The 16,597-nt window shown below is 35.9% G+C and overlaps 1 protein-coding gene across 5 annotated transcripts in view; it reads right to left on the bottom strand.

Moving 5' to 3' along the window:
- Positions 1-16,597, bottom strand: part of TAB2 (TGF-beta activated kinase 1 (MAP3K7) binding protein 2) — a 93,766-nt gene that overhangs the window by 3,427 nt on the left and 73,742 nt on the right. For all 5 annotated transcript variants that reach the window (XM_034990980.1, XM_034990981.1, XM_034990977.1 and 2 more), the window contains 3 exons: positions 11,807-11,967; positions 11,502-11,595; positions 10,116-10,196 (listed from right to left, as the gene is read on the bottom strand). In XM_034990980.1, the coding sequence (XP_034846871.1) occupies positions 10,116-10,196; positions 11,502-11,595; positions 11,807-11,967 (336 nt within the window). The remainder of the gene's footprint in view (positions 1-10,115; positions 10,197-11,501; positions 11,596-11,806; positions 11,968-16,597) is intronic.

Raw genomic sequence — 16,597 nt, 5'->3', positions numbered from 1 at the left:
GGACATTTTTGTCAAATGTTCCCTGTTTGCTAAAAATGTAAGCCATGAACACCACAAATAAAAACAGAAAGATGAGCTAATTTCTAAAAACCTTAACTATATATCAACAATAGATTTGGAGAAGCAAATCAGTGTAAAGATTCTACCACTCTTTATTTCTCAGTTTATTTTAAAACCATATTTATTACAGAACACTTAGAAAAAACACTAGATTGAGGGCTGCGAGAATGGAGTTCCGGAGCTGGCTCTGCTGCTCACTCATGACTTCTCTGTTCTGTGATCTTAGATAAACCCACATACCCTCAGGTCTGAACTCTCCTATAAAGTGAAGCCACTGCAGCCTTAAGAGGCCAATGTTCTAGAGTGTTTGAAAGGATTAATGTATGTTAAATATAAGGAATAATTACATTCCTTCAAGGCTGTGTCTAAGATGAAATTACATTTATGGAACTACTTTTTTTTGAGGGGGGATCCCATTAGAAATTTAGGATAATATTCCTACAAATTAGTTTGGGGAGGCTTAAGGTAAAAGGAGCATGCATTGTTGGAGCTCTCTTGTCAAGGTTTACAATATAAAGATTCAAACGATGTTAAAACACTGTATACTAAAATTTGCAAATTCCACCTACTCTACTGAGTTGGTAACTAAATGGTATCTTTTCTGATAATTTAAAAGATAAACTTACTGTATCTAGTAGGCAAAATAGAGGAAATCAAGCTTTTATAACAAATCTAAAATAATTAAGTGATGTTTGGTATTCTGCCCTCTTTATTTTTTAAAATATATATTTTAAAGATTTTATTTGAGAGAAAGAGCATGTGTGCATGTGCACACAACTGGGGGGGTGGGAGACAGAGAAGGAGACTCCCCGTTGAGCAGGAAGCCCAACTTGGGGCTCTTGGTGCTCGATCCCAGGACCTGATCCCAGGACCCGGAGATCAACGACCTGAACCGAAGGCAGACGCTTAACCGACAGAGCCACCCAGTCGGTCCTGACCCCCTTTAGCAGCATCTTATTTACTGATTAGTCTTTTTTTTTTTTTAATATTTTATTTATTTATTCATGAGAGTCAGAGAGAGAGAGAGAGAGAGAAAGGCAGAGGCAGAGGGAGAAGCAGGCTCCCCGCCTAGCAGGAAGCCTGATGCGGGACTCGATCCCAGGACCCTGGGATCATGACCTGAGCCGAAGGCAGACGCTTAACCATCTGAGCCACCCAGGCGCCCCATCTTATTTACTGATTAGTCTTAAGGAACACTTTATTGCAAAACTATCAACTTTAGACATTGGTCATAATTTTTAGGCATCGTGACACTTTTTGCCACATTCAAGAGCAACTTGAGAATGCTATTTATAGAACAAATACTTTCTTTAATTGGGTAATATAATTGAGTAATAAATTTTCTTTATATTGAGTAATTTAAAAATATCTAAGGCTTATGTAAGTTAAAATATTTGAAAAATCAAGGATCTGACAATACTTAGGTAATATTTCTTAAACCACATTAAAATAAATACTTAAAGGGGCGCCTGGGTGGCTCAGTCGTTAAGCGTCTGCCTTTGGCTCGGGTCGTGGTCCCAGCGTCCTGGGATCGAGCCCCGCATCAGGCACCCTGCTCGGCGGGAAGCCTGCTTCTCCCTCTCCCGCTCCCCCTGCTTGTGTTCCCTCTCTCGCTGTGTCTCTCTGTCAAATAAACAAAATCTTTAAAAAAAAAAAAAGTTAAAATTTTGACTTTTTACCATAGAAAATGATTTTACACTTCATACCTGGGAAACATTTTATCGAATGATTGTTTTAATCTGGGGATCCACCCTACTTAATAGAATTTTGGTCTCACTTAGGTGTTAGAAAACATTCCCACCTGACACATTTAAAAAACTTCGTCTATCCTTTTTAACTACAAACGTTTTTAGGAAAGTGGACTATTTGTATTAACACTTTAATCTATTATTAAATACTAGCACCTTCTTCGTTATTTAAGTAGTATCTAAAGTAATCAATAGGGGACCTACATTTTTTTTTTTTTTTAATGAAAAATCTCCAATGGTTTTCTTATATCTGCACAATTGCATTTGGTACTTAAACTTACAAATCTTTTTATTAGAAGTATTTGGAAACCAGAATTTAAAGAGGAAGTTAGACTGCAAAGGATGGCTTGTGATTTCCACACTAATTTTAGCTGTTAAAAACAAAACAAAACAAAACACTGCAGTGTAAAGCAGAAGTGCAAAATTTTTTCTAACTAAATAAATCTCTATAAATGAAACTAATAATTCTCTATTTTAGCTGAAGGCAAAAATGTTTGATTCTCTATTTCTCCAAAATAGCATAAATAGATAGAAGCACACAAAAGCTTCTATCTTTTGTGAGAAAACTTTTAATAGATTTTTTCTTTTTTCCCTTTTTTTGGGTAATAATTGCCATATTTCATATTTGACATATTATAAACTTTTTAAATTGTAGTATAGTTGACATACAATGTTATATTAGTTTCAGGTGTACTGCAGAGTGATTCAACAATTTTAGACATTATACAATGCTCACCACGATGTAGTTACTATCTGTCACCGTACAGAGTTATTATAATATTGACTATATGCCCTACGCTGTACCTTTCATCCCTGTGACTTACCTATTTTATAACTGGAAGTCTGTACTGCTTACTCCCCTTCACCTATTTTGCTCATCTCTTCCCACCCCAGTGACCATTAGTTTGTTCTCTGCGTTTATTAGTTTCCATCTGTTTTGTTGTGTTTGTGTTTTTTGGATTCCACATGTAAGTGAAATCATATGGTATATTATCTCTCTTATTTCACTTAGCATAATACTGTCTAGGTTCATCCATGCTGTTAAGAATGGCAAGATTTCATCCTTCATTATGGCCGAATAATATTCCATTGCATGCGCACACACCCCACATCTTCTTTATTCATTCATTTATCAATGGACACTTAGGTTGCTTCCGTGTTTTGGTTATTGTAAATAATGCTGCAATAAACACAGGCATGCATGTATCTTTTCAAGCTAGTGTTTTCATTTTCTTTGGGTAAATACCCAGCAGTGGAATTACTGGACTGTGTGGGATTTCTAATTTTTGAGGAACTTCCATACTGTTTTCCATAGCAGCTACACAAATTTAAATTCCCACAAACAGTACACAAGGATCCCCTTTTTCTCCATATCCTCATCAATACTTGTTATTCCTTGTCTTTTTTAAATTAAGTTTAAAATTTTTATTTGTCTTTTTGATACTAGCCACTCTGACTGGTGTGAGGTGATATCTCATTGTAGTTTTGAGATTGACATTTCCCTCATGATGAGTGATACTGAGCATCTTTTCATGTCGCCATCTGCATGTCTTCGCTGGAAAAATGTCTATTCAGGTCCTCTGCCCATTTAAAAATTGGATTATTTGGGGGTTTTTTTGGTGTTGAGTTGTATGAGTTCTTTATATATTTAAAATATTAATCTCTTATCAGATATATCGTTTGTGAATTATCTTCTCCCATTCAGTAGTTGCCTGTTTGTTTTGTTGATGATTTCCTTGCTGTGCAAAAGCTTTTTAGTTTGATAATTGCTTTTGTTTTCCTTGCCTGAGGAGACATATCTAGAAAAATGTCCCTAAGGCCAATGTCCAAGAGATGACTGCCTGTGTTTTAAGAGTTTTATGGTTTCAGGTCTTACATATAGGTCTTTAATCCATTTTGAGCTTATTTTTGTGTATGATATAAATGGTCCAGTTTCATTCTTTTGCCTGTAGCAGTCTAATATTCTCAATTTATTGAAGAGACTTTTTTTTTTCTCCATTGTATATTCTTGCCTTTGTTGTAAATTAATTGATGGGCACTCTATTGTTTCATTGGTCTGTGTCTATTTTTGTGCCAGTACCATATCTTGAAATCTGGGATTGTGATACTTCCAGCTTTGTCCTTTCTCAAGGTTGCTTTGGCTATTTGGGGTCTTTTGGGTTCCATGCAAATTTTAGGCTTATTCTAGTTCTGTGAAAAATACCATTGGTATTTTGGTAGGGACTACATTGAATCTCAATGTAGATTGCTTTGGTAGTACAGACATTTAACAGTATCAATTCTTCCAATTCATGAGCATGGTGTATCTTTCCATTTGTTTATGTTGTCTTCAATTTCTTTCATCAATGTCTTATAGTTTTCAGAGTACAGGTATTTTTTCCTCCTTGGTTAAATTTATTCACAGGTATTTTAGTTTTCTTTGATACAACTATGAATGGGATTGTTCTCTTAATTTCTCTTCTGCTACACTGTTGTTAGTGTATAGAAATGCAACAGACTACTGCATATTAATTTTGTATATATAATAAAATTCAACTTCACTGAATTCATTTATTAGTTCTAATAGTTTTTTTGGTGGAGTCTTCAGGGTTTTCTATATATAGTATCATGTCATCTGCAAATAGTGACAGTTTTACTCTTTATCAATTTGGATACTTTCCTTTTTCTTGTCTGATTGTTGCAGCTAGGAACTACCAGTTGAATAAATGTTGAATAAAAATGGCAAAAGTGGGCATCCTTGTCTTGCTCCTGATCTTAGAGGAAAAGCTTTCAGTTTTTCACCAATGATTATAATGTTAGCTACCGGTCTGTCATATATGGCCTTTATTTTGTTGAGGTATGTTCCCTACAAACCCACTTTGTTGAGTTTTTATCATGAAGAGATGTTGAGTTTTGTCAAATGCTTTTTCTGCATCACATTGTTAATGTGGTGTATCATGCTGATTGATTTGTAGATATTAAGCCATCCTTGCATCCCTGGAATAAATCCCACTTGATTGTGGCGAATGAGTGTATTGTTGAATTGCATTTGCTAATATTTTGTTGAAGATTTTTTGCATCTATGTTCATTTGGGATACTGGCCTGTAATTTTCTTTTTTTTTGTAGTGTCTTTGTCTGGTTTTGTTTATCAGGGTAATGCTGGCCCTACAGAATAAATTTGGAAGTTTTCCTTCCTCTTATTTTTTGGAATAGTTTGAGAAGGATACTAACTCTTCTTTAAATGTTTGGCAGAATTCACCTGTGGAGCCATCTGGTCCTGGACTTTGGTTTGTTAAGAGTTTTTTGATTCTGGATTCAATTTTGTTACTAGTAATCGGTCTGTTCAGATTTTCTGTTTCTTCCTGATTCAGTCCTGGAATAGTGTTTATTTCTAGGAATTTATCCATTTCTTCTAGGTTGTTGAAATCCTGGCATAAAACTTTTCATAATCCTTTGTATTTCTGTAGTGTTGGTTGTTACTTCTCTTTCATTTCTGATTTTATTTATTTGAGCCCTCTCTTTTTTCCTGATGTGTCTGGTTAAAGGTTTATCAATTTTGCTTATGTTTTCAAAGAACTAGATCTTGGTTTCATTGCTCTTTTCTATTTTTCTTAAGACTCTATTTTGTTTATTTCTACTCTGATCTTTATTATTTCCTTTCTTCCACTAACTTTGGGATTTGTTCTTTTTCTAGTTCTTGTAGGTGTAAAGTTAGATTATCTGAGATTTTTCTTGTTTCTTGAGGTAGGCCTCTATCCCATAAACTTGCCTCTTAGTACTGCTTTTACTGCATTCAAAAGAATTTGAACCTGTGCTTCCATTTTCATTTGTCTCCAGGTTTTTCCTCTGTGATTTCTTCACTGATGCATTGGGTTGTTTAGTATGTTGTTCAGCCTCCACATATTTGTGTGTTTTCCCAATTGTTCCCTTGTAATGACTTCTAGTTTTATAGCATTGTGGTTGGAAAGATGCTTGACATGATTTCAGTCTTCTTAAGTTCATTGAGACTTGTTCTGTGGCCTAACATGTGATCTATCCTGGAGAATGTCCCATGTGTACTTGACAATATGTATTCTGCTGTTTTTGGATGAAATGTTCTCTATTTATCTGTTAAGTCCATGTATTCTAATGGGTTGCTCATAAGCCACTGTTTCCTTTTTTTTCCTGTGTGGAAGATCTCTCCATTGATATAAGTGTACTGTTAAAGTTCCCTACTATTATTGTATTACTGTCAATTTTTCTCTTTATGTCTGTTAATATTTGCTTCATATATTTAGGTCCTCCTTTGTTGGGTGCATAAATATTTACAATTGTAATATCCTTTTGTTGATCTCTTTATCATTACATAATGCCCTTTTTTTGTCTCGTTAGTCTTTGTTTTAAAGTCTACTTTGTCTGATATAAGTACTACCCAGTTTGTTTGCTTCTATTTGCATGTCTTTTTCCATCCCTTTCTTTTCAGTCAGTATCTTTAGGTCTGAAGTGAGTCTCTCGTAGGGAGCCTATAAATGGGCCTTGCTATTTTACCATCCAGTCACCCTATCTCTTTTGACGGGAGGATTCAGACCATTTACATTAAAAATTTTTTTTTTTTTTTTAAGATTTATTATTTGAGAGAGTGAGTGAGGGCGAGCACACAGAGGGAGAGGGAGAGGGAGAAGCAGACTCCCCACTGAGCAGGGAGCCCGATATCTGAGCCGAAGGCAGACGCTTAACCGACTGAGCCACCCAGGCACCTAGACCATTTACATTTAAAGTAAAGTATCAGTAGATAGGTATGTACTTATTGCCATTTTGTTGTTTTCTGGTTGTTTCTGTAGTTCTTCTGTGTTCCTTTCTTGTGCTGATGACTTTCTTTAATGTTATGCTTAGATTTCTTTCTCTTTATTTTTTGTGTATCTATTATAGGTTTTTGGTTGGTGGTTACCATGAAGTTCATATGTAACACCCTAAGTATATAGCAGTCCATAAGAAGATGATGATCCCTGCAGTAAAAACACATTCTAAAAGCACTACATTTTTACTTTCTCCTCTATGTTTTATGTATATGTCATATTTTATGTCTTTTTATTTTGTGAGTCCCTTAACTAATTTTTTTTTTTTGATATGGCTGATTTTACTACTTTTGTCTTTTAACCTTCATACTAAGCTTTATAAGCAACTGATCAACTATCTTTACCATATGTTTGCTCTCACCTGGGAAATTTTTTCATTTCATTATTTTCTTATTTCTAGTTATGGCCTTTTCTTGTCCCTTTAACATTTCTTATGAGGCTGGATTAGTGGTGATGAACTCTAACTTTTGTTTGTCTGGGAAATTCTAGCTCTCCAATTCTAAATGATAATCTTGCCAAGTAGTATGTTGGTTGTAGGTTTTTTCCTCTTGCACTTTGAATATATCATGCCACTCCCTTCTGGCTGCAGTTTCTGTCCCAAAATCAGCTGACAGTCTCATGGGGTTCTTCCTTATATATAACTAGTTCCTGTTCTCTTACTGCTTTTTAAGATTGTCTATCTTTAATATTTGACATTTTATCTTGGTGTGGTCCTATCTGGGCTCATTTTATTTGGGACTCTCTGTGCTTCCTGAACCTGGATGTATGTTTCCTTTCCCAGGTTAGGAAAGTTTTCAACTATCATCTCTTAAAGTAAGTTTCTGCCCCTTTCTTTCTCTCTCCTCCTTCTGAGACCTCTGTAACGTGAATGTTATTATTCTTAATGTCCCAGAGATCCCTTAACCTACCCTCATTTTTTAACATTCCTTTTTCTTTTTGCTGTTCAGCTCGGGTGCTTTCCATTACCCTGGCTCTAGATGGTTGATCCATTCTTCTGCATCCTCTAATCTGCTGCTGATTCCCTCTAGTGTATTTTTCATTTCACTAATTGTATTCTTCAGCTCTGATTCTTTTTATATTTTGTATCTCTGAAGTTCTCACTGAACTCACCCACTCGTCTCTCAAGTTTGACGAGCATCTTTACGACCATTACTTTGAATTCTTTATCAAGTAGATTGTTTATTTCTGTTTCATTTAGTTCTTTTTCTGAATTTGTTTGTTTGTTTAGAGCACATTCCCCTGTCTCATTTTGTTTGACTTTCTGTATTTGTTTCTATGAATTAGGCAACAGAGCTACCTCTCCCAGTCATGAAGGAGAGGCTCTGGGTAGGAATGTCCCTGTATAGACTACATGTGCCTGGCAGCTCTGGCTGGCTGGTGGTAGCTGTAACAAGTGTGAGCTGAGTCCTAGGGTACGCCATGCAGGGATGCCCTGGTAGGATGGCTGGAGCTGTAGTGGGTATCGGCTGAGCATGCACTAGTGTGCACTGCACTGTGGGCCACCTTGCTGGGCTGGCCGGAGCTCAGGTGGGCACAGGTGCAGGGCGCTCTTTTGGAAGAACGGCTGGAGCTGACGGAGGGGAAGAGGTGCAATTCTTGCTGAGAGGGCAGGCTGGCTAGAGTGGCTAGACTCTGCTCCCTTTTATGCTATCAAGGAGGTGGGACAAGGTAATCATAGCGCTTTGCACTTCTGACCCCAGAGAGAGTTCCACTAGTTTTCCCACCATTTGGTAGATGCCCTAGAGTTGGTATATGGGTTTTCTTCACTTATATTCTAGTTGCCCTTTATTTTATTTTTTAAAAAGATTTTTATTTATTTATTTGAGAGAGAGAGTAGGGGTGGGGCAGAGGGAGAGGGAGAAGACGACTCCTCACTGAGCAGGGAGCCCAGTGTGGAGCTTAATCCCAGGACCCCAGGACCATGACCGAACTGAAGGCAGACGCTTAACTGACTGAGCCACCCCGGCACCCCACTAGTTGCCCTTTAAATCACAGCTTTTTTGTGGGGGGGTGGGCAAATCTGTGCATGGGTCCCTCAATGCTCTCTCTCCCCTCTGCAGTTCACAGTGTAGGGGGTGGGGGTCCCATGGTTACTGTGTCTCCATCTCTCCTTCCAATCTCTATGTGGTCCTTCTATCCTTTGTTGTGCAGAAGCTGTTCAATCAGCCCTCAGTGCTTCAGGAGGAATTGCTCTATATGTAGGTGTAGATATGGTATGTCCATGGGAAGAGGTGAGTTTAGGTTCTTCCTATGACACCATCTTGGATCCCTTCCCTTGACACACTAAATTTAAGGAAAGGCTTCCATCTGTGCGTTCTACTGTTCTACCTTTCCTTACTTTTTATCTCCATGAAAAATTTCAAATTTATATAGAGAGAATAGTAAAATAAACCCTCATGTTCTTATCCTGCTTCAAATTGTCAAGACCAATCTTATTTCATCTATTCTCCACCTACCCTCCACCTATATACTCCTTCCTACACTCAACACATAAGTACTGGATTATGCTGAAGTAAAACAGGAATCTTTTTATAAGAAAAATTCTAGTTTTTGAGAGACTGAAAAGGTTATATTAAAGCAACTCATTCAGAGTCTGGAAATACCCACTTCGCTTATTTTAAGGAGCTAGGCTATGCCATTGTTTTCTTTATTCCTTTACTCAATTAACATCCAAATGGCATCCAGTATTTTAACCACTGCTTACTGTGACAAATGCCCTAAACTCACTTTGGCTCTGCTGTAATAATAGTTCACTGCATTCCAGCTAACTATGTTTAGGGACATTTAAATTAAAAAACAAACAAATAAACAAACAAACCCATGAAGATACAGTTAGTCCTAATCACTTTATATTTAAACAAAAATGAGGGAGTGAGGAGAAAAGGATACTAAGACTGTGCAAAGTCTTTAACGAACCAAAGAGTTAGTAACATACCTATTCTTTCTTGTTCTCATTTCTCTCTTTATTTTAATTCCTAAAGTAAAAAAATCCACACACATATTTTGACATACCTTAGTTTCACGTGCATACAAATCTGATTATCAATGATATAAAATGATAGTAGGTAATAATTTTCAAAAATCATTCGTTTGAAATTCAGAGTATTGTGATTATACAGAATTATGCATAAATTAAACAGAAGGCTCACGAAAAATAAATTTTCCTAAGGTATTGTTCTCATCAGTTACCTAAATTTTAAAGAGTACAAATTTTTGCACCTGATTATTTTTTCCTAAGACTTGCTATTTTAGGAGTATATAATGAATCCTAAGGATATGCATATTACTTTTAAAGAGCTAAGTACATTAGACTTTTGCATCCTCCCCCATCCCCAGCATGTAAGTGAAAATAAGCAACTATCTTCCTAATGAATTCATCCACGAATGCCAAAGTTTGAAGCACTTCTAGAGTGGAAGGTTGCTAAAAACAGAATTTTCTAAAATCTTGCTTTTTAAAATGTAATGGTTTTCACACTTAATGAGTACACTAACCTTTGGGTTTTGGTGGCACAGGACCTACAAATCCAATATTGTCATAAAAGTTATGAATAGCGCTGGGATTAAAATGTGGTCCTGAAATATATAAAAAGTAAATATATCAATGTTTATAGCTCAAAAATATTTAATTTTATTTTTTAAAAAGCTAATATTTTCTTTCTAAAAAAGATCACAGTATAAATAGAAGAAATGCTTTTATTTATTTTGCACCTCTAATCTTAACATATAAAGATTTGACATATAAAGATGTCAAAATAGTTGAGGTAGGTATAATACAGTACTCACAACAGAAGTCTAAGTGGTAAATGGAGGAAGAGGTCAAATTAAACTGTTAGTAACACAGTAACAGAATTACAACTAGACCACTGTTCTATGTGACAAGTTAAAATAACTTAAAATTTAACAATTTAAAATATAATTTCAAATGATCAAACATGGTCTTAAGCAACTAAATACCTTGGCCCCAAATAAGTATTAAAAACCTCGCACTAATTTAATATAATGGTTCAGATGACAAAAGGAACAAGTTCAAGAACTGTAGTTGCTAGACCAATACTTTTAAACTATGGCATCTTCAGTGAATGTTTCAAGATACATGATTTATTAAGGTTTTAAAAGAAAATACAACATTATAATCTTTCAGTTTGATGGATTTTCGGCACACACTTAAAAGAGTAATTAAGGACTTCTTTTTTGTTGGCTTCCTTCTCTTATCCTGTCTTTTCTATTTCATATATTTCTGTTATTTCCCTAACTTCAGAATTAGGTTTAAGTTATAAAACTTCCTTTTAGTTGTCTGTGGAACTGAATTAAATTGTCAAGATTTTTTGCTACAATAACCAAGTACTGCTTATCACTAATAGCTCAAGCTTCCTAATAAGCTATCATTGTTCTAAAAATGTATAGGCCATATTTTTATTCCCTTCTCTATTTTATCAATTAAGATAGTGCCATTAGGGTGGGGATGTCTTTTTAACTATGATCTTAAAAGCATGATTCTTGAAAGGTAAAAGGAAAGAAGGGAAATAGGAAAAAGACATGAGTACCTATATTTTAACCAATATTAAATATTATACATGCTACTAATATATTACAGCAATACTTTTGACAATACAGCCATACTAATCATTGTCTTTCCTTAACACGAGACTAAAGCAGGTTTGAATAATACAAATTTTATCAAATTATTCATAAACCAAATACACAGTTTCTTCTGGAAGAGGGGGCAGGGAGAAAAACCCAATAGTTTTTTAGTACTTTCTGGCTCCGAAGTCAAATCTGAGACAATAAGATTATAACTGATAAGTTTGTTTTCAGCCACAGGAAAAGAGTTGATAAAATTAATACAATGATTTCAGTTGAAAATGCACTGAACTTTACCTCGGGCTTGAAAAAGATCAATTTCTTTGGTTAAGCAGTCAATGTCAATCTGGAGTTGTCTATTACAACTTCTCAACTGCTGCATTTCTTCGAGCTGAAAAATAATTCCGTGTGAGAAGGATCTACGTTGAATTCTCTTGTCATTAGTTAAGAAAGAGTGGAGTTTGGCAGGGGAGGGTAAGGGCAAAGAAACAAGTGTGAATTAAGAGCATTTCTAGAAAACCAGATCAACCTTTTATACTTATGACAGACTGCCTATTCTCATGTTCAAGCACAGAGGTCACAAGAGTTATAGAAAGACTTACTGAAGGTATTTGGGATATGGAATTTGATCTTTTCAGGCGCCTTCTAGTTAGATTATTTTCCATTTCATTGACCTCAGATTTTAGTTTATCCAGCTTTTTCTTTTGAATCTCAAGTTCTCTTTGAAGTCGTTCCATTCTGGCCTTCTGGTGTACCAACAGAGCTGCAACACATATTAGTAAACATGAGGACCCACCCACTTTAGTCAATTAACCTTTAAGCAGCCTTGGTAAAACAAAACAAGTAAATATTTCTGCTACAAACAAGAGCATGTCAAGATACCTTAAAATAAACTATTCTGAGTATAAATGTTTACAGTTTCAAAATTTTTAACTTGAAAATTATTTTAATTATTCAAGCAGACAAATGTTGCTACTTGTTTAAAATATTTTTTAAAAAGTGTTCAGATAAACTCACTTTATGGCTAAGGACAGTATTTTTAGTATTACTTCAGAGAAGTAATAGGTAGTAGTCTAGTCAACTAATCTACTAACTATTATTTAATTCACATCTGACCCTCTGAAAAGATAAAAAGCCTGACGTGTTTGGACTCTGCATAAGGTATTCTAATATGGACACTTTATAGACATTTCACAAGGGAATGTGGGTTAAGCTAAATCCATTCTGATGTATGCAACAAATAAAACAGACTGATTTCAATCCACATGAATGTTAACATTAAATTGTTAATTTTTTTTTTTAAGAGAGAAAGAATGCAACCATGTGAGCAGGGGTGGGGGAGGAGAGGAGGCAGAGGGAGAGAGAGAATATTAAGTAGGTTCCACACTCAGCACAGAGCCCAATGTGGGGCTCAATCGCAAGACCCCAAGATCATGACCCTAGCCAAAATCAAGCGTTGGACACTTGGGGCACCTGGGTGGCTCAGTCGTTAAGCGTCTGCCTTCGGCTTGGGTCATGATCCCTAGGTCCAGGGATCAAGCCGTGCATAGGGCTCTCTGCTCCGCGGAAGCCTGCTTCTCCCTCTCCCACTCCCCCTGCTTGTGTTCCCTCTCTCGCTGTGTCTCTCTCTGTCAAATAAATAAATAAAATCTTAAAAAAAAAAAAAAAAAAGAGTTGGACACTTAACCAACTGAGCTACCCAGGCTCTCCAAATTGTGAAAAATCACAAAGTAAAAATGATACCACTTAGAGAAATCACTTATATTTTATGAAAATATTTTCCTAAGATTTGTTTTTGTTTTTTTTTAGAAAGAGAGAGAGAGAGCACAGTGTAGGGAGGGGCAGAGGGAGAGGGAGAGAATCTTAAGCAGGCTCCATGCTCAGCGCAGAGCATGACATGGACCTCGATCTCATGACCCTGAGGATCATGATCTGAGCTGAAATCAAGAGTTGGATGTTTAACCGACACCCAGGTGTCCTTATTTTCCTAAGATTTTTAAAGAAAGAAATTATGCAATCAATCTTGTAGCATGAATGATAAACTGCTTGGGAAACCTTATTAAGCCATAAAAATCAGTGTATGTTCTTGTGATTAATCCTTGGACAATGTAGGCCTCTTTTTTAGTATACTGAACTGGAAGTGAAGATACCTGTATCTACTTCTATAAAAAGTCAGCGTGGGATGATTTTACCATGAGAAAACAGGTGGATTTAGAAAAGTACAATTAACAACCTTTAAAAATGAAAACTAGTTATTAAAATGTAAAACTCAAGTAGATTAAACAGATTAGGTTAATGCTGAACAGTCAGATGAATCTAAAAAATAAGAAAAAGGCTATGGCATATTAAGGTATATTTGGGCCATTCAATCTAGTAATGTATTCTAGAACCAGAATTAGGGTATGGAGTGGGAGAGGCTGTTAGGCTCAAGTACTTAAAAACTAACCTTAAATAGTAGATAATTTTTCCCAACAAAATCTGACACTGTTATAATCCATAGATGCTTCCCTCTGTAATTCTCCTTTCTTCTTTATTGGAAAAAATAAATACTAGGGCATAAATTAACCTTTCTCCCATTTTAATATATATTATGTGACTGCAGAGAGGTGTTTTTGGAGATAAACATGTTCCTGGTTGAAAACTCGCTGTTTCTTTGTTACTTTCCTATCAAGCTTTAATCAATTTGGCTTATTTATCTGAACTGCAGTTTTATCCCTCTATTTCCAAAATATTAAGAATTCTACATTAGGGTTTGTTCATTCTCCTAAAAAAAGATGAGGATGTGGGCTGTTATTTTTTGAGTGGGACACAAAGAGAAGAAAAGCTGGAGGCAGGACTGCAGTAAAAATGAAGGACAAAGCAAAGGAAGATGAAGAATAATATACTTCCCTTCATTTCTAAACTCCAAGCATCTACCAACAATGTGTCTCAAGTGGCATTACTTAGAAATTTGTGATTTTATTTAAAAGTAGCATTTCTTAAAATTAATACTCAAGATTTTCTCCCTAATGACTAAATTCAATATTCTCTAATGACTAAATGATGGTTTATATTTATGCTGAAATTATAAAACAAGATATACATTTGTGGTACTATTCAATATTATATTATGAAGCAGGGATCAGAACAGATTTCCCGAGAAACTGAAATCCAACTTATAACACATCTGAGTGATCAAAATTTATATTGTGAGGGCAGAGAGAGAACCTCAGGGTGAGAAATTATTATGACAATTATCCCAGGCTAGTGATTTCCTTGGAGTGCCTGGCAGAAGCAAATGCAAACTGCTCTGTCAACCCACTTCCACTACCAGGGAGCTATTACTATGGGATCCATACAGAAAAAATCTCAATGAAGAGAAGCTCTCAGTAGAAAAGTATGACCAAAAAAGAAAATGATCTACCATGAGAATCAGTGGCCCAGAAAGAGCCCCCCAAACTTAAACTAAAAGGTAGCTTACAGAATAGGAAAAGATATTTGCAAATGGTGTATATGATAAAGGGTTAGTATCTAAAAACTACAATGAACTTATAAAACTCAACACCCAAAAAACAAATAATTCATCCAGTTAAGAAATGGGCAGAAGACATGAATAGACATTTTTCTAAAGAAGACATCCAGATGGCTAACAGACACATGAAAAGATGCTTAACATCACTCATCATCAGGAAAATACAAATCAAACCACATTGAGATACCACCCCCACACCTGTCAGAATGGCTAAAACTAACACAGGAAACAACAGATGTTGGGGAGGATGCAAAGAAAGGGGAACCCTCTTACACTGTTACTGGGAATGCAAACTGGTGCAGTCACTCTGGAAAACAGAATGGAAGTTCCTCAAAAAGGTAGAACTGCCCTACAATCCAGCAAATTGCACTAGTAGGTATTTACCCAAAGGATACAAAAATACAGATTCGAAGGGGGTACATGCACCCTGATGTTTAAAGCAGCATTATCAACAATAGCCAAACTACGGAAAGAGCCCAAGTGTCCATCGACTATTGAATGGATAAAGAAGCTGTGGTATATATATATATGTATGTGTGTACACACACACACACACACGTGGAATATTACTCAGCCATCAAAAAGAATGAAATCTTGCCTTTTGCAATGATTTGGATGGAGCTAGAGTGGATATGCTAAGCAAAATAAGTCAGTCAGAGAAAGACAAATACCATATTTCACTTAATGTGGAATTTAGGAAACAAACAGATGAACATATGAAGAGAGAAGAGGGTAGTAAAAAAGAGAGAGAAAGAGGGTAGCAAACCATAAGAGACCCTTAACTACAGAGAACAAACAGAGAAAGGCTGATGGAGGGAGGTAGGTGGGGGATGGGCTAAGTGGGTGATGGGCATTAAGGAGGGCATTTGTGATGAGCACTGGGTGTTGTATGTAAGTGATGAATCACTAAATTCTACTCCTGAAGCCAATATTACACTATGTATTAAACTAATAGAATTTAAATAAAAATTTGGAAAGAAAAAAAAGGAAAAGTACCACAAACAACCTCTAGAAATGAAAAATAGTGAAACGAAAAAGTCAAACAGATTAAGCAGCAGATTAGACATAGTCAAAGACACAGTTAGTGACCTGGAAGATAAATCTAAGATCATTACCCAGACACATAGAGATAAAGCGACAGCAAACATGAAAGGGGTTAAAAAAAATCTCACATAAATCTAAAAAGAAGTTCCAAAAGGAGACAACAGAGGCGAAGGAGGAGAGGCGAAATTCAAAGAGATGTTTGCTGAAAATTTTCCAAAACTAAAGAAATAACAGAATCCAGAAGATCATGGCATAATTTGATCTAACTAGATTATCAGAGCATGGATGAATAAATACATTTTTAGATAAAGTTTGAGGGAATCTATCAACCACAGATTGCTGCTGAAAGAACTACTAATGATGTTTTTGGTAAGAAGGAAATTAATACAAAAGGAAAGAATAGATGGATAAATCCAAATAAAGTTCTAACTCTAAAACAAAGGAGAAAGACCACGGCAGTGGGTGGGGTGGCATAAATTGCTTAGAAAAAAGTAAAACTAAAACATCAGAAAATAATAAGAAACTGGAAATATGAAGATCAGAGAAGCATTCTTTCTTTCTTTCTTTTTTTTTTTTAAAGATTTTATTTATTTATTTGAGAGAGAGAGAATGAGAGAGAACACATGAGAGGGGATAGGGTCAGAGGGCAAAGCAGACTCCCTGCCGAGCAGAGAGCCCGATGCGGGACTCGATCCAGGGACTCCAGGATCATGACCTGAGCCGAAGGCAGTCGCTTAACCAACTGAGCCACCCAGGCGCCCGATCAGAGAAGCATTCTAAGGTCTTAAAAGTATTTAGGAAGAATACTCTCAAATGTTGCTAAACCAAATATACATGT

The sequence above is a fragment of the Mirounga leonina genome, unplaced genomic scaffold (assembly GCF_011800145.1).
Source record: "Mirounga leonina isolate KUSES-001 unplaced genomic scaffold, KU_Mleo_1.0 Mir_53, whole genome shotgun sequence".
Taxonomy (NCBI): Eukaryota; Metazoa; Chordata; class Mammalia; order Carnivora; family Phocidae; genus Mirounga; species Mirounga leonina.
Note: the sequence above shows the minus strand (reverse complement) of the source record. Positions and strands in the feature narration are given on the sequence as shown.